The sequence below is a fragment of the Salmo salar genome, chromosome 13, assembly GCF_965601325.2.
Source record: "Salmo salar chromosome 13, fSalSal1, whole genome shotgun sequence".
Taxonomy (NCBI): Eukaryota; Metazoa; Chordata; class Actinopteri; order Salmoniformes; family Salmonidae; genus Salmo; species Salmo salar.
In genome coordinates this window covers 42,837,084-42,855,291 of record NC_138303.1, presented here as the reverse complement: position 1 = coordinate 42,855,291, position 18,208 = coordinate 42,837,084, and the positions used below count along the sequence as shown (strand labels likewise).

At 44.4% G+C, this 18,208-nt stretch overlaps 2 protein-coding genes across 2 annotated transcripts; one reads left to right on the top strand and one right to left on the bottom strand.

Moving 5' to 3' along the window:
• Positions 1-6,310: 6,310 nt before the first annotated feature.
• On the top strand, positions 6,311-10,281 carry LOC106567077 (atypical chemokine receptor 5). Its single transcript, XM_014135945.3, has 2 exons — positions 6,311-6,539; positions 8,322-10,281. Exon 2 carries the CDS (start codon positions 8,325-8,327, stop codon positions 9,408-9,410), a length of 1,086 nt encoding a protein of 361 aa, XP_013991420.1. The 5' UTR covers positions 6,311-6,539; positions 8,322-8,324; the 3' UTR covers positions 9,411-10,281.
• A 1,837-nt stretch (positions 10,282-12,118) lies between these two features.
• Positions 12,119-17,516, bottom strand: LOC106567078 (zinc finger and BTB domain-containing protein 39). Its single transcript, XM_014135946.3, has 3 exons — positions 17,423-17,516; positions 14,783-16,487; positions 12,119-14,574 (listed from the first exon to the last, which is right to left on the bottom strand). The coding sequence occupies exons 2-3, from the start codon at positions 16,448-16,450 to the stop codon at positions 13,621-13,623; spliced, it is 2,622 nt and encodes an 873-aa protein (XP_013991421.1). The 5' UTR covers positions 16,451-16,487; positions 17,423-17,516; the 3' UTR covers positions 12,119-13,620.
• Between the last annotated feature and the right edge of the window lie 692 nt (positions 17,517-18,208).

The following is an 18,208-nucleotide window of genomic DNA, read 5'->3' as shown; positions in this document are numbered from 1 at the left end:
ATCCATAGTTATATCCAAACAGCGGCGTTTTGTTCGTGCGTTCAAGACACTATCCGAAAGGGTAAAGAAGGGTGACGAGCATGGCGCATTTCGTGACAAAAAAAATCTAAATATTCCATTACCGTACTTCGAAGCATGTCAACCGCTGTTTAAAATCAATTTTTATGCCATTTTTCTCGTAAAAAAGCGATAATATTCCGACCGGGAATCTGCATTTAGGTAAACAGACGAAAGAAAATAAAGCACGGGGTCCACTCGGGCACGCGCCTAAGCCCATTGTCCTCTGATCGGCCACTTGCGAAAAGCGTAAATGTGTTTCAGCCTGCGGCTGCCTCGATATCGTTCAGCTTTTTCCCGGGCTCTGAGAGCCTATGGGAGCCGTAGGAAGTGTCACGTTACAGCAAAGATCCCCAGTCTTCAATAAAAAGAGCCAAGATGAACAACAACTTGTCAGACAGGCCACTTCCTGTACAGAATCTTCTCAGGTTTTTGCCTGCCATATGAGTTCTGTTATACTCACAGACACCATTCAAACAGTTTTATAAACTTTAGGGTGTTTTCTATCCAAAGCCAATAATTATATGCATATTCTAGTTACTGGGCAGGAGTAGTAACCAGATTAAATCGGTACGTTTTTTATCCGGACGTGTCAATACTGCCCCCTACCCCCAACAGGTTAAGAAGGAAAGAAATTCCACAAATTAACTTTTAACAAGGCACAGCTGTTAATGAAATGTATTCCAGGTGACTACCTCATGAAGCTGGTTGAGAGAATGCAAGCGTGTGCAAAGCTGTCATCAAGGCAAAGGGTGGCTATTTGAAGAATCTCAAATCTATTTTGATTTAACACTTTTTTGGTTACTACATGATTCCATATGTGTCATTTCATAGTTTTGATGTCTTATTCTACAATGTAGAAAATAATAAAAAATAAAGAAAAACTTTTGAATGAGTAGGTGTTCTAAAACATTTGACCGGTAGTGTACACTGAACAAAAATATAAATGCCAGATGTAAAGTGTTGGTCCCATGTTTTATGAGCTGAAATTAAAGGTCCCAGAAATGTTCCATGTGCACAAAAAGCTTATTTCTCTCAGATTTTGTGCACAAATTTGCTTACATCCCTGTTAGTGAGCATTTCTCCTTTGACAAAATAATCCATCCACCTGACAGGTGTGGTATATCAAAAAGCTGATTAAACAGCATGATCATTACACAGATGCACCTTGTGCTGGGGACAATAAAATGGCACTCTAAAATGTGCAGTATTGTCACACAACACAATGCCACAGATGTCTCTGTCACACCCTGATCTGTTTCAGCTGTCTTTGTACTTGTCTCCACCCCCCCTCCTGGTGACACCCATCTTCCTCATTATCCCCAGTGTACTTATACCTGTGTTCTCTGTTTGTCTGTTGCCAGTTTGTTTTGTTTCGTCAAGCCTACCAGTGATTTTTCCCATGCGCCTGTCTGTCTCTAGTTCCTGTTTTCTAGCTTTTCCGGTTTTGACCATTCTGCCTGCCCTGACCCTGCCTGCTGTTCTGTACCTTTCGGACTCTGTCCTTGACCTGTCGTTTGCCTGCCCCCCCTGTTTTTGTAATAAACTTTTATTACTTTGAAACTGTCTGCATCTGGGTCTTCTCCTGAGCCTTGACAGTCTTAAGTTTTGAGGGAGCGTGCAATTGGAATGCTGACTGCAGGCATGTCCACCACAGCTGTTACCTTTCTCTAGCATAAGCAGTCTCCAACGTCGTTTTAGAGAATTTGGAAGTACGTCCAACCGGCCTCACAACCGCAGACCATGTGTAAACCCTGCGAGTGCAGGACCTTCACATCCGGCTTCTTCACCTGTGGGATCGTGTAAGACCAGCCACCCGAACAGCCACCGAGGTCTGACAATCTGGAAGGAAAAATACTCAGGATAATAGCGGACAATATTGCTTTTCCTATTAGCCATATCTTCAATTTAAGCCTACTTGAAAGAAAGTCATTTCGCTACCCAAGAATAGTAAAAACCCCTTTACTGGCTCAAATAGCCGACCAATCAGCCTGTTACCAACCCTTGGTAAACTTTAGGGGAAAAAATGTGTTTGACCAGATACAATGCTATTTCAGAGTAAACAAACTGACAACAGACTTTCAGCACGCTTATAGGGAAGGACAATCAACAAGCACAGCACTTACACGAATGACTGATGATTGGCTGAGAGAAATTCATGATAAAAATATTGTGAGGGCTGTTTCGTTAGACTTCAGTGCAGCTTTTGACATTATTGATCATCGTCTGCTGCTGGAAAAATATGTGTTATGGCTTTACACCCCCTGCTAAATTGTGGAGAAAGAGTCACCTGTCTAACAGAACAGAGGGGATTCTTTAATGTAAGCTTTTCCAACAACAGAGCAGCTGTTTATGCCCCTTACGTTTTTAAATCTTTACTAACGACATGCCACTTGCTTTGAGTAAAGCCAGTGTGTCTATGTATGCGGATGACTCAACACTATACCCATCAGCTACTACAGCGACTGAAATCACTGCAACACTTAAAGAGCTGCAGGTAGTTTCAGAATGAGTGGCAGGGAATAAGTTATTCCTAAATATTTCAAAAGCTAAAAGTATTGTATTTGAGACAAATCATGCACTAAACCTCAACTATAAATCTTGTAATGAATGTGGAATTTGAGCAAGTTGAGGCGATTAAACTGCTTGGAGTAACCCTGGATTGTAAACTGTCATGGTCAAAACATATTGATACAACAGAAGCTAAGATGGGGAGAAGTCTGTCCATAATAAAGCGTTGCTCTACCTTCTTAACAGCTCTATCAACAAGGCAGGTCCTACAGGCCCTAGTTTTGTCGTACCTGGACTACTGTTCACTAGTGTGGTCAGTTGCCACAAAGAGGGACTTAGGAAATTTACAATTGGCTCAGAATAGGGCAGCATGGCTGACCCTTGAAAGTACACAGGGAGCTAACATTAATGATATGCTTGTCAATCTCTCATGGCTCAAAGTGTAATAGAGATTGACTTCATCACAACTTTGTTTTGTAAGAAGTGCTGACATGCTGAATGTACTGAGCTGTTTGTTTAAACTACTAGCACACAGCTCGGACACCCATGCATACCCCACAATGCCACCAGAGGTCTCTTCACAATCACCAAGTCCAGAACAGAGTATGGGAGGCGCACAGTACTACATAGAGCCATGGCTACATGGAACTCTATTCCGTATCAGATAACTGATGCAAGCAGTAGAATCAGGTAAAAATACACTTTATGGAACAGCAGGGACTGTGAAGTAACACAAAAGGTTCAGCCACATTCATAAGCACACAAGCGCTAGCACACTCACTCTACACACACGTACATTGTAATATTGTTGTATGGTGCTATTATACATTTTGTATTGTAGATATGTAGTGGTGTAATAATGTTATATGATGTACTGTTTAATATTTTGTTTTATGTTTAATGTAAGTGCCTTAATGTGTTTGGATCCCAGCAAATTTTCTTCATTGTTGACAAACGGGCTCATTCTGTTCAGAACAACCCAGGGTATGATGCCATGTCATCTTGAAACTGTTTATCAAACATAGTGATCATATACGTTGATTCTGATCAAATCAAATCCGATTGTATTGGTCACATACACATATTTAGCAGATGTTATTGCGGGTGTAGCGAAATGCTTGTGTTCCTAGCTCCAACAGTGCAGTAATATCTAACAATACACAACAATACACACAAATCTAAAAGTAAAATAATGGAATTAATATATAAATATTAAGACGATCAATGTCTGAGTGGTATTAACTCAAATAGAATACAGTTTATACAAATGAAATGAGTAAAGCAGTATGTAAACATTATTAAAGTGACCAGTGATTCCATGTCTATGTATATAGGGCAGCAGCCTCTAAGGTGCAGAGATGAGTAACCGGGTGGTAGCCGGCTAGTGATGGCTATTTAACAGTCTGATGGCCTTGAGATAGAAGCTGTTTTTTTTTCCTGGCACCACTCTGCCAGGGCCCTCACCTCCTCCCTGTAGGCTGTCTTGTCAGTGTTGGTAATCAGGCCTACGATGGTTGTGTCGTCTGCAAACTTTATGATTGATTTGGAGGCATGTGTGGTCATGGGTGAACAGGGAGTACAGGAGGGGGCTGAGCACACACCCTTGTGGGGTGTGTGCTCAGTGGAGGTGTTGTTTCCTACCTTCACCACCTGGGGACGGCCCGTCAGGAAGTCCAGAACCTAGTTGCACAGGGCGGGGTTCAGACCCAGGGCCCCGAGCTTGATGGTGAGCTTGGAGGGTACTTTGGTGTTGAAGGCTGAGCTGTAGTCAATGAACAGCATACTTACATAGGTATTCCTCTTGTCCAGGTGGGATAAGGCAGTGTGCAGTGCAATGGCAATTGCATCGTCTGTGGATCTATTGGGGGAGTAAGCAAATTGAAGTAAGGTGTAAGGTAGAGGAGATATGATCCTTAACTAGCCTCTCAAAGCATTTCATGATGACAGAAGTGAATGTTACGGGGTGATAGTAATTTAGTTCAGTTACCTTTTCTTTCTTCGGTAAAGGAACAAGGGACATCTTGAAGCAAGTGGGGACAGCAGACTGGGATAGGGAGAGATTGAATATGTCCGTAAACACTCCAGCCAGCTGGTCTGCGCATGCTCTGAGGACACGGCTAGGGATGCCGTCTGGGCCGACAGCCTTGCGAGGGTCAACACGCTTAAATGTCTTACTCAAGTCGGCCACGGAGAACGAGAGCCCACCATCCTTGGGTGCGGGCCACAACTGGTGTAGACCTTACCGTGAAATGCTTACTTACAAGCCCTTAACCAACAATGCAGTTCAAGAAATAGAGTTAAGAAAATATTTACAAAATAAACTAAAGTAAAAAATAAAAAGTAACACAATAAATGAACAATAACGATGCTATATACAGGGGGTACCGGCACCGAGTCAACCGGAGTACAGGTTAGTCAAGGTAATTTGTACATGTAAGTAGGGGTAACGTGACTATGCATAGATAATAAACAGCGATTAGCGGCAGTGTAAATACAAAGGGGTGGCGGGGGGCATTTGATTAATTGTTCAGCAGTCTTATGGCTTGGGGGTAGAAGCTGTTAAGGAGCCTTTTTGACCTAGACTTGGCGCTCCGGTACCGCTGCCGTGCGGTAGCAGAGAGAACAGTCAATGACTTGGGTGACTGTTCTTCGTGATATAATTGGTAGTTACAGTCTTGTCTCATCGCTGCAACTTTCGTACGGACTTGGGAGAGGCAAAGGTCGAGAGCCATGCGTCCTCCGAAACACAACCCTGCCAAGCTGCACTGCTTCTTGACACACTGCTTGCTTAACCCAGAATCCAGTCGGATCAATGTGTCGGAGGAAACACTGTGCAACTGGCTACCGAAGTCAGCTTGCAGGCTCCCGGCCCGCCACAAGGGGTTGATAGAGCGTGATGGGACAAGGAAATCCCGTCCGGCCAAACCCTCCCCTGGCGACTCTGGGCCAATTGTGCGCCACCTTATGGGTCTGCCGGTCACAGCCGTCTATGACACAGCCTGGGATAGAACATGGGGCTGTAGTGACGGCTCAAGCACTGTGATGCAGTGCCTTAGACCGCTGCGCCACTTGGGAATGGAATGTTTTCTAAATTTTCTGAGAACATGACTGTAAATCGAACCATGAGGAAACCTGTAGGAAGCGTTATGCTGAAGTACCGAAATTCCCACCTAAGAAACATATGTGCTCGCTGGGCATCCTGCACCAAGGTTGTATGCAAAAATCATGGTTTCCCAAAGTCGGTCCTGGGGCCCACCCTGGGTGCACGTTTTGGTTTTTGCTCTAGTACTTCACAGCTGATTCCAATAATCAAAGCTTGATGATGAGTTGGTTATTAGAATCAGCTGTCTAGTGCTAGGGAAAAAAACAAAACGTGCACCGGGGGGACCAGGACCGACTTTGGGAAACCCTGAGCAATAGGACAACCACATTCTCACCAAGCTCGAAGAAACATATGGTTCTCAGATCGTTATGTGCTAATGTTACGTGGGGGGCAGGTAGCCTGGCAGGTAGGAGCACCGGGCCACGGTCACACTGACCCCAGTGGCACCCTACTCCCTATCTAGTGCACTAGGTTTGGCCAGGCCAAAAAATATGTTGCACTAAATGGGGGGAAAAGGGTGCCATTTGGGACATAGGCCAGTATTTGGCCCCTGGCAGCCCCACAGCCACTAAGGCTTTCCTGCTCTGCACCACCAAGCCCCACCCCATTTCTTAGGATGTCCTGTCAACTCTGGCTCTGAGGGGACAGGACGGGGGATGAATGAGGGGAGGAAAAGGCTTCATCTAGTCTGCCTAAACTAAGCACAGATTCTCTACTGACCCCAGAGCCAGTACGGTCTTCTTGCTCCTCCAAGCCACAGCTAGCTTCCCAAGCAGGCAGACCAGGAAAACCACCTGCGCTGAGGGACCTTCCCTCACCACCCATCATCTATTGCCAGGCACTCCGCTTCGCAGCACATCAATATACTGTATGTATGACAACTGTATTGCTTCCTCCTGTTCTTCACCTCTAGTAGAATTTGCAAGGATTTGAGTTTAGACTTGATAGCCTGTGAGTGATATATAAACATTTTCATTTGTGAATATTTATTATTTCATTCTCTCATTTCACTATATAGAAAGTAATTTATTCATGCATTTTGTTGCTATATTATTATGATTACTAAAGAGGAAAACAGAAGATTAGAAAACATCAAAATGTGCTTATTAAATTAGCTAATATGCATACCATAATGTCTGATATTTTCTCAGGTACAGTGCCTTCAAAAAGCATTCTCACCTCTTTACTTTATCCAAATTTAGTTGGATTATATTTAGATTTGAGACACACAGTATCCCATAATGCCAAAGTGGAATTTAACCATAAAGACCATGGAGGTTTTCCAATGCCTTTCCAAGAAGGGCACCTATTGGTAGATAAAATTAAAAAATTAAAAAGCAGACATTGAATATCCATTTGAGCATGGTGAAGTTATTAATTACACTTTGGAGGGTGTATCAATACACCCAGTCACTACAAAGACATAGGCGACCTTCCTAACTCAGTTTCCAGAGAGGAAGGAAACCACTCAGGGATTTCATCATGAGGCCAATGGTGACTTTAAAACAGTTGCAGAGTTTCATAGCTGTGATAGGAGAAAACTGAGGATGGATCAACAACGTTGTAGTTACTCAACAATACTAACCTGATTGATACTGTAGAGTGAAAAGAAGGAAGCTTGTACAGAATTCAAATATTCCAAAACATGTATCCTGTTTTTAACAAGGCACTAAAGTAATACTGCAAAAAATGTGGCAAAGCAATTAACTTTTTGTCCTGAATACAAAGTGTTGTGTTTTGGGCAAATCCAATACAACATATTACTGAGTACCACTCTCCATATTTTCAAGCATAGTGGTGATCGTTAAGGACTGGGATAAAGAATAAACAAAATGGACTAAGCGCAGGCAAAATCCTAGAGGAAAACCTGGTTCAGTCTGCAGGACAATAACCTAAAACACAAGGACAAATCTACACTGGAGTTTCTTACCAAGAAGACAGTGAATGCTCCTGAGTGGCCGAGTTTAAAGTTTTAGTATTTCGCTACACCCGCGATAACATCTGCTAAATATCTGTGTGCGACCAATAACATTTGATTTGATTTGACTTGAATCTACTTGAAAATCTATGGCAAGACATGAAAATGGTTGTCTAGCAATGATCAACAGCCAATTTGACAGAGCTTGAAGAATTTTGAAAAGAATAATGGGCAGATGTTGTACAACCCAGGAGTGATGAGCTCTTAGAGACGTACCCCGAAAGACTCACAGCTGTAATCACTGCCAAAGGTCATTCTACAAAGTATTGACACAGCTGTGCAAACACTTATGTAAATTAGATATTTCTGTATTTAATTTTCAAAGAATTTGCAAACATTTCTAAAAACATGTTTTCACTTTGTCATGATGGGAGATTGTGTGTAGATGGGTGATAATTAAGGCTGTAAGACGACAAAATGTCTAATAAGTCAAGGGGTATGAATACTTTCTGAAGGCGCTGTAGATTTAAAAATTATTCATGACAATTCTATGGAGAGAAATGCTCCTCACATCTCATCTTTGTAGGCTACATTAGCAAACTCATAAGCCAGAAATCCTTGTTTGAACAATCCACGTCCTCCACTGCTTACATTATGTAACATCTGATTATAAACTGATTAGCCCAATACTAAACTCCTAACACAGCTAACAATTTCCTCTGCTTTCAACAGACCATGAACGAACACGACTTCCACAACTCCTCATTTAATTTCTTCAATGGCACGCCCTGGTTCGTATACGAATGCACCATCAACCTGGATAAAGACTATCGGCGGATCGCCCTGTTCCTACTCTATCTGCTGCTGTTCATGGTGGGGCTGGCTGAGAACACCCTCGTGGTGTGGGTCAACTGGCGCCGGCGCCACTCGGCCAATGGCGTCTTGTTCTGTGTCATCAACGTGAGCCTGTCGGACCTGATGGTGGTTCTAATGATGCCCTTCTTCATGCTGGAGGTCACCATGGACAAGGTGTGGCTGTGGGGCCGCTTCCTGTGTAAAGTCACCCACCTCATCTACACAGTCAACTTCTACAGCAGCTCCTTCTTCCTGGCCTTCATGACCCTGGAGCGCTACCTGTCCCTGTCCAGGCCCTCGTCTCCCGCCTGCTTCCCCGTGGCCAGACCTCGCCGCTGGCTACTCTGTGGTGGTCTCTGGCTCTTCTCCCTGTTCCTGGCTCTGCTGGAGAACTTCCACATGGACCTGCTGGAGTGGAACGAGCCCGGCTGCTACATGCTGCCAGACTACATTGAGTGGTTCGTCTCCATATCCTTCCTCTGCCTCATCTTCCAGTTCCTGGTCCCAGTCTCCGTCATCATCACCTGTAACGTGCTGATCGCCCGGGCGGTGCGCTCCGCTCCAGACGTGCAGGGAAGACGGGATGTGTGGCTGGTGCATGTGTACTCCCTTGTGTTTGTCCTCTGCTGGCTGCCATACCACATGGTCATGTTCCTGATAATGGTGGATGATCTGGACCCTCACGTGTTCAGCTGCAACACAGTGGAGCTGCTCTACTTCTCCTTCAGTGTGGTCCAGTGCCTGTCCCTGTTCCATTGCATCGCCAACCCAGTCCTCTACAACTTTCTCAGCAAGAGCTTCCGCAACAACCTGATCAACGCTGTGGTCCACTATACACCCAGGGAGAACCCAGGAGGGTTGAATCCCCAAGAAACTGCGCCCAAAGCAGGAGGACCAGACACGGGGAAGACGGAACGCAAGCTTAGCAACATGAGTACCAGCCATTCTGACGTTGCTGCCTCGTAGAAAAAGGAAGCATCACAGTGTCACATTGAGACTTAACTAGCCATCATCACTGAAGGACAATGGAGGAAAGAAAAGAAAATCACTTCAGAACTGTTACTGAAGCGTGTGCTGCTTTCAGAGGCTAAAAGACAGGGCACAAGACAAGAAGCCTCCTGACAGTCTCTGCTGTTTATGACCAGATTGTCCACCCTACTTCCAAAGGTTGCACTTGCACATTCCCTGTCATGGATTTTTAAGGATTTGATTAGTGTAAGCAATGCCTGGAGGGAGTTTCCATCATTGTTAAATCCAAGACAGGGAGTGTGCAAGTGCATACTTTTGGAGAAGTGTGGAGATTAGAGATGCAGCCTTGGTCAATAAGCAATAGTCATGTAAATTATAGGCTGACAAACACTGTGTCCCTCTCATAATCTGTCTCCCATTTTTCTCACCATCCTGATTTTCAGCCCATCAATGTTGTAAACAGAGGAAGGAAGGAAACATTTACAGATTATTTTCCATCTTTAAACTCCCACAGGAACTTATGTCTAGGAACTTCTGGAGGACAGAATTGCAGTCATTACGTCACAGGGTGAAGAGGAATGCTTCCTCGCAAACAAACATTTTCCTCTGTGCAACGCAGATAAGATTGATCCTTATAACTACTGAGTATAAAAAACTTGTAAAAATGTTGAAATGTAACTGATAAATATAAAAAAATGTGATTACACAAACGTATATACATGTCTTAATTTCCACACAGTAACATCCATATTTAACAAATGTTCTGATTTGTATTTAACGATATATTTTTAAAGCTACTGAATTTGGAAATGTGTTGGATGCTGAATGATGTCACCTGTTACATTCAATAAAAGTATTTCAAATAGAATGATTGTGTATTATAAAAGTCAACAACTTGTCCTTTTGATGACTTCTCAATAGGGACAACACTATGAATATCTCATAGTATTTCTATATGAGTTGGTATCCTGCTATCCCAAAGGAGATTCTCCACTGAGCTTGCTCTTTAGTCCAGGACTGGGCTTAATCTGTGTCTGGGAAACTGCCCCCAAATGGAATAACTTTTTATTGTTTGGTAATAAATACACAAAATCCTCATTCTTTTAGTTGAATACTGGCCTATGTTTGCTTTCACTGGAAAGTCCAGTGGGACATTTCCGTTGGTTTAATGATGTTGACATGATGATCAGTGGAGGGAGGAAAGACATAGGTTTCACTCCGCATATGGCACAATGGGAGGAAGCAGCCTACCTAGAGCAGAACAGGGTTCCAGTTTCAAAGGTCACCTATCCCTGAAGCAGGAACTAGATAAACACTTTCAATTGTGCATAACTGCATTTGCATCATTAAAATGTGATGACAAATGTAATATTCTGTGGCAGTGGACATCATAACATATTAAATGCAATGAAGAAAAATCAAGCCTAGGTCTAAAAGTTACAAGATAATGGGATTCTCAAAACATTTTTCTGTTAACTTTATTCTTCACAGAACTGGAAACTACACTGAACACAAATATAAATGCAATATACAACAATGTCAAAGATTTTACTGAGTTACAGTTCATATAAGAAAATCAGTCAACTGAAATAAATTCATTAGGCCCTAATCTATGGATTTCACGTGACTGGGAATACAGATATGTATCTGTTTGTCATAGATACCTTTAAAAAAAGGTAGGCCCGTGGATCAGAAAACCAGTCAGTATCTGGTGTGACCACCATTTGCCTCATGCAGCGTGACACATCTTCTTCACATAGAGTTGATCAGGCTGTTGATTGTGGCCTGTGGAATGTTGTCCCACTCCTCTTCAATGGCTGTGCGAAGTTTCTGGATATTGGCGGGAACTGGAACACGCTGTTGTACACATTTATCCAGAGCATCCCAAACATGCTCAATGGGTGACGTAAATGATCATGCTGAAACATGAGGTGATGGCAGCGGATGAATGGCATGACAATGGGCCTCAGGATCTCATTCCGGTATCTCTGTGCATTCAAAATGCCATCGATAAAATGCAATTGTGTTCGTTATCCGTAGCTTATGCCTGCACATACCATAACCCTACCGCCACCATGGGGCACTCTGTTCACACTGTGAACAGAATGGCGTTCGAAGGTGAGCATTTGTCCACTGAAGTCAGTTACGACGCCAAACTGCAGTCAGGTCAAGACCCTGGTGAGGATGACGAGCACGCAGATGAGCTTCCCTGAGACAGTTTGTGCAGAAATTCTTCGGTTGTGCAAACCCGCAGTTCCAACAGCTGTCCGGGTGGCTGGTCTCAGACGATCCCGCAGGGGAAGAAGACAGATGTGGAGATTCTGGGCTGGCGTAGATACACGTAGTCTGCGGTTCTGAGGCCGATTGGACGTACTGCCAAATTCTCTAAAACGATGTTGGATGCAGTTTATGGTAGCGAAATGAACATTAAATTATATGGCAACAGCTCTACTGGACATTCCTGCAGTCAGCATGCCAATTGCACTATCCCTCAAAACTTGAGACATCTGTGGCATTGTGTTGTGTGACAAAAATGCACATTTTAGAGTGGCCTTTTATTGTCCCCAACAAGGTGCAGCTGTGGAATGATCATGCTGTTTCTTGATAACCACACCTGTCAGTTGGACAGATGATCTTGGCAAAAGAGAAATGTTCACCAACAAGGATGTAAACAAATTTGTGCACAAAATCTGAGAGAAATAAGGTTTTGTGAGTATGGAACATTTCTGGGAACTTTTATTTCATGGGACCAATACTTTACATGTTGCATTTATATTTTTGTTCAGTATAGATAATGGAAAACGTTCATAGTTCGCACTAAAAAAGTACATACAAATTACAATTAAAAAAACAGCATTAATAGAATAAAACGTTTCATCATGAGGTAAGACACCAAATAGAACACAAGCACAAGTTGAGTTTAAATATCATATCCAAAGTATGCAAGTCTACAGAGCATAATGTAGTGCTTTTGAAATGCTGAGACACGGCATAACACACATGATTTCATGTGAATTTAAAACCGCTTGTGTGACTTAATGGCACTGTGGAGTTGGAAACCACCGTTTGTTTGTTCATATCATCTGATCACTAATACATACAGTCTACATGAACCACAGTATCATGTTTGCATTATCAATAGTCTATCACTAAAGAAGTAAAATGCTTGGAGGAAAACATACCTAAATGGTTTCCAAGTGAATTGGTACAGTAAGGCCTCATTCATCAGATGCAAAGTGCAGTATGACTGGTCAGGTACACTTAATGGTCCAATGCAGACGTTTTTATCTCAATATCAAATCATTTCTGGGTAACAATGAAGTAACTTACTGTGATTCTTTTCAATTAAAATGGTCAAAAATAAACTAAAATAGCTTCTTAGCAAAGAACAATTTCACAAGCAATAACTTTGCCAGGACTGTCTGAGGGGAACACTTAAAAGTAGCAGTAATTGGCAGAGAGGTTTGGAACTTTTCTTATTGGTCTATTAAGTAATTGACCGTCTGGTGATGTCACCAGGCAGGCAAAAACTCCATCCCACTAAAACAACCTGGAATTTCAGGTCGTCTTTTCACAAACATAATTGTCCCAATTTCACAGCATTATTCCAACCACATGATGTGGAAATATATATAAAACATAGGGAAATTACGTTTTTGACTGCACTGGGCCTTTAACGCTTGGTGCACAGTAGTAAATATGGTGTTTCACTCAGACAGACACAGATGGTCCATCATGTGTTTCATATATAAATGAATACATGAACATGGTGCTTAACTGACAGAAAAACAACACATTTTGTAACACAGAGTAATAGTACACTTAGGAAAATGTTTGACTGCAATTTAGGAAAAGCCAATGGACTTGAAGACAGCTTGCAAATAGTAAACAGTAATAAGTCCTTCCATAGACAACAATGCATACACTGCCATCAAGTGGCTAAACTACTTCCAAGAAAGAAGATGATGTCCTTTATGCTTTTGCTACAAAACAGGTCTCTTCCATCCAAAATACCATCTCAAATACAGACATAAAACAAGTTAAATGCATTCTACAAGTCTATAGATACGGTCCACAACCAGAGAGAGTGAAAAAGAGAGAGAAGAGGAGGAGCATGACAGACAAGCTCGCAGACAAAAAAAAGACGTGGGAAATAAAAGGAAGTGAAAGAGAGATGAAGGCAGAAGGACACCAGAGGAGTAGCTGATCAGGTGTCCTGTGCGGGGAGGGGTTCTTTGGAGTGGTCATTGTACATGAAAGTCTGCTCTATGTTGAAGTCTGGAGGCAGGTGGTCCTTGTGGATCTCCATGTGGGAGGAAACCAGCTTGAGTGTGGAGAAATACAGGCCGCAGACGGTGCAGCGGTACATGAGCGCCCCGGCGTGGGTCTTCAGGTGGCAGATCATGGTGGAGCGGCCTCGGAAGAACCTCAGGCACACCTTGCACTGGTACGGCTTCTCCCCAGTGTGGATGCGCAGGTGGTAGGTGAACTCGCCAGAGTGGGCGAAGCGTTTGCCGCAGAAGCGACAGCGGTACCATTTCCCCCGGGGGATGGCGGCGCCCATGGCTGACCCACCCATGCTAGAGGAGTTCCCATTGGACAGGAGGCCTGCGGAGAAGCCAGATGCCACGCCCCCCTGAACCAGCTTGTCTGAGAGGCGGAAGGAGCCCATCCCCAGGTCGAAGCCCATGTTGCCAAGCTTCCCCAGGCTGCCAGCCTCCAGGGGGGAGGAGGAGGAGCAGGAGTACTCCAGCTGGTCAGCCTTACGTTTCCCTGTCCATCCCTGACTGCCCTGGCCCTGCCCCTGGGGCTGGGTCTCGTTGGTGTGAAAACTCAGGTGGTACTGGAAGGCTGTGCCAGAGCGGAAGGTCTGTGGGCATAAGAAGCAACGCAGCTCCTCCTCTCCCTCTGCCCCGGCTGCTTTATGAGCCCTCATGGCCTCTCTGTCAGTCTCTGCCTCCTCGGCATGCAGGGCCATGTGTCTGTCCAGCAGAGGGCGATCCAGGAAGCCGCAGGCGCAGAGCGGGCAGGAGTAGACTGGCAGGGAGAGGTGAGTGAGGGCGTGCCACAGCAGGGCACACAGGGAGGGCTGGGGTAACAGGCACACACTACAGCTCAGTGACTGGATAGACACGTGACTCAGCAGGTGATCCCTGATGACCTGGTTGCAGGAGAGAGACAATACTATATGTCAACAATACAAGGAGGGATAACACACATCTTCGGGAGTCTTAGCCACTTCTCAAGGTGTACTCTTGAGTTCAGTGAATTTGTTTGAACTATGTCAGCCTCTATATTTCACCATTGCCATTAGCCAAAACGCGTGCCAAATCACCCAGGAAAAATGAAGCAAATCAAACCACACTGACCTGGAAATCCTTGGTGAGGGTTTTGTCACAGACGGCACACTGCAGCTCCCCGTTGTGCCCCTTGGTGGCGTTGTTGAGCTGACTGGGGAGGGTGTACCGAGCAGCCGCCTGGCGTCGGTGGCGTACCAGTTTGGCCTGGCTGCAGAACTGGAGATGACACATGTCACAGGAGAACACCACATGGGACAGGGCGTGGGTGATGCTGGCCCCGCGATCCCCGGGAAAAGATGCCCCACACACCCTGCAGGTCCCTGTCTCAGTGAGGTGGGTCTCCGCGTGGGCCCTCAGGGCAGCAGACTCTGTTAACAGTTCCATCCCACAGGCTTTACATGCCACCATTCCCGACAGCTGACCAGGGTTCTCTCCCTCTCTGCTAACCACTGCTCCATTCTCCACACACACAAAGTCCTCATCTTCATCGTCCTCCTCATCTTCTTCCTCCTCCATGTAATTCTCGTCATCGCTCAGCTCAATGACATCTTCAGCCAGGGGTCTCCACTGGTCCCCTCCTCCGTCAGTCCCTTCTTCATCTCCCTGCAGCTGCTCTCTCTCTTCCTCATTATCTTCTTCATTCCCCTCCCCTTCGAAGATGACCCCTGTCACCCCTGTGTGGCCAGAGCTAAGCCCACCCACCCCCCCCAATTGCAGACTGTCCAGGGGGTCTCCAAAGGAGGAGGGGGCGCAGGGAGCCTCCACCCCACAGACCACCCTTCCCAGCTGGGCTGACGCGTCAGGGAAGGAGCAGGCGTCAGACACACATGGAGTTGGAGAACCAGCTCTACTCCCACTAGCTACCATCTGTTCCTCCTCACTGTTACCAACCCTGTCTCCCATCACCACCTCCATGCCCTCCTCAGTCTTCAGCTGCAAGGGAAGGAGAAGTCCTGGGGTGGCCCCAACAGCTACAGTGGAGAGACTACCTACTGAACTCCGCTGATCTCCAGCCAGCTGTAGCTGTTTGACTTCGGCCATCTGTCCATAGCCCATCTGTCCATAGCCCAGGTGAGACTGCTCATCCTCTGCTTTGAGAGGCAGGGACAGAGTGGCTGTAAGTCCACCACCCCGGCCCAGCCTGGCCACCCTGCTGCCCTGGGGGAGAGGGAGAGGTGATGGTGCTGCCGCCGGGGTAGGAGCAGCCGAGGGACCAGCAGATGACGACAGAGAGGAACAAGATGCTGCCGACGACGAGCATATTGATGACCCAGCTGCAGCAGCAACCATGTCAGGGTCCAGGTCTCCATCCGCCACACAGTCTGCAGACCCTGATCCCAGCTGCGGCAGGTCAGGGAAGGTAGTGTGACAGGCTCTCACCAGCTCTCTCACCCCCAGCCTCTCTGCCAGCTCATACAGCACCCCTACATCGATCAGGTCTGTGAAGGTCTCTCCGGTGTAGATGAACGTCAGCACCTTCTCAAAGTTGGCCGGGGACACAAAGTCCAGAGAGTACGTTGTCGTAGCTCCGGCTCCAGAGGTTCCGATCGGTTTCCCCCTACCTGAGAACAGGCTGCGGAAGTGTGTCCCAGCGCAGGCGAGCACCGCACGGTGCACTGTGAAGGAGCGGCTCCCCACCTGGAGGATGACATCACAGAAGAGGCGGGAGAGACGGCAGTGATTGAGCTCGGTGAGGAGGCCGGCGGCATGGCCTGAGCCCTGCAGCCGTATCCTCATCCCTCCCTGGCAGTGTCACTCACAGCCTAGAGCCCAACTATGAGAAGATACAAGGGGAAACCATCAGCATCATTGTCAGTGGTGAAAAGTCGTTTTTGGGGGTATATGTACTTTACAATTTTGACAAATTTACTTTAACTTCAATACATTTCAAAAGAAAATACTTTTTCCTTCATACATTTCCCTGACACCCAAAAGTACTTCTTACATTCTGAATGCTTAGCGGGACATAAAATGGTTAAATTCACAAGAGAACAACCCTGGTCATCCCTACTGCCTCTGATCTGGCAGACTCACTAAACACAAATGTTTAATTTAATTTTGAAAAACTGAAAATTGTGCCACCCGTATTGCTTAATATAAGGAATTTTAAATTATTCATAGTTTTGATACTTAAGTATATTTTAGTAATTACATTTACTTTTGATACTTAAGTATATTTAAAACCAAATACTTTGACTTTCACTCTAGTAGTATTTTACTTGGTGACTTTCACTTTTACTTGTCATTTTCTATTAACGTATCTTTACTTTTACTCAAGTATGACAATTGGATACTTTTTCCACCACTGGTCATTGTCTAACTCATTCTGCAACAATAACAGGACTAATAATAAACACTTTCTTTGTGCAACGTCCAATAATATGAGCCAATGAGTGATTGATTTGGAGGATTTGCAAAGGTGGAGTGCAGCTTTGTCGCGCACGTGCTCGCAAACCAAGTATTTAATACTTATTTAACTAACAGGCAATTATTAGAGATCGAATACATCAGAAACACCAATTGGTAAAAACTAAGAAAACGTTTAATCTTTTAAGTTTCACTGAATGCTAGTTTGCTAACCTTAGCTATAGCCCAGCAAGCTGCACGTCACAGTTTTCTACGAAATGCAAACCTATCAACACCTTTCTACAAAGATGGATAACGCCACTCATATGGCAAATAAAGTTATGTTTATAATATATAATTTACCAATAGAAGGCAGTATTTTCGACCATTTAGCTGACGTTTTCGCTAGCTTAATGCCAGTAGTCGCACAACAATGACGTAAATAAAAGAAGGCCCCCAAACAGGAAGAGGCCAAGCGAGAAAAATAAAACGAGAAGTTTTACTCTGTTTCCACTAAATAGCACAGCCACAAAGTCAAATGATATCGTAAAAATGAATGAAAACAAAAGTTATCTTTTTGGCCTTTAGGCATAAGTTAAGCAGTGTGGTTGAGATTAGGGTTAAAGTTTGGGTTAGGTTTAAAATCACATTTTAAGAAGATAAATTGTAGAAATAGGCGGGGTTTATGACTTTGTGGTTGTGGTAACTGGTGACGACCGTTATACTCAATGAATTTGGTCAGCAAAAAATGGAATTGCTGATTTGCTACGTGAGGCTTATTTGATCGAATATATGTTTCGTAATGGTTAGCTTGTTAACAATGCACTGATATAAGTAGATGGACCTGTAAAAAAAAAAAACTTTATATCGGAGTTGTGCCTGTTGCCATATAGATATAACTAATAATGGCCATAACCCGTTTTAGCATGTACATTGCCATTGAGGGCTTCTACCATTTTAAAGTAGTCAACTGGGTGAGGATTCCTATGAGTTGGGAGCAATCAAATCCAATTTGATTTGTCGTATGTGCAGGTGTAGACCTTACCGTGAAATTCTTACTTACAAGCCCTTAACCAACAATGCCGTTCAAGAAATAGAGTTAAGAAAATATTTATGTAATAAACTAAAGTCAAAAATAAAATAAAAAGT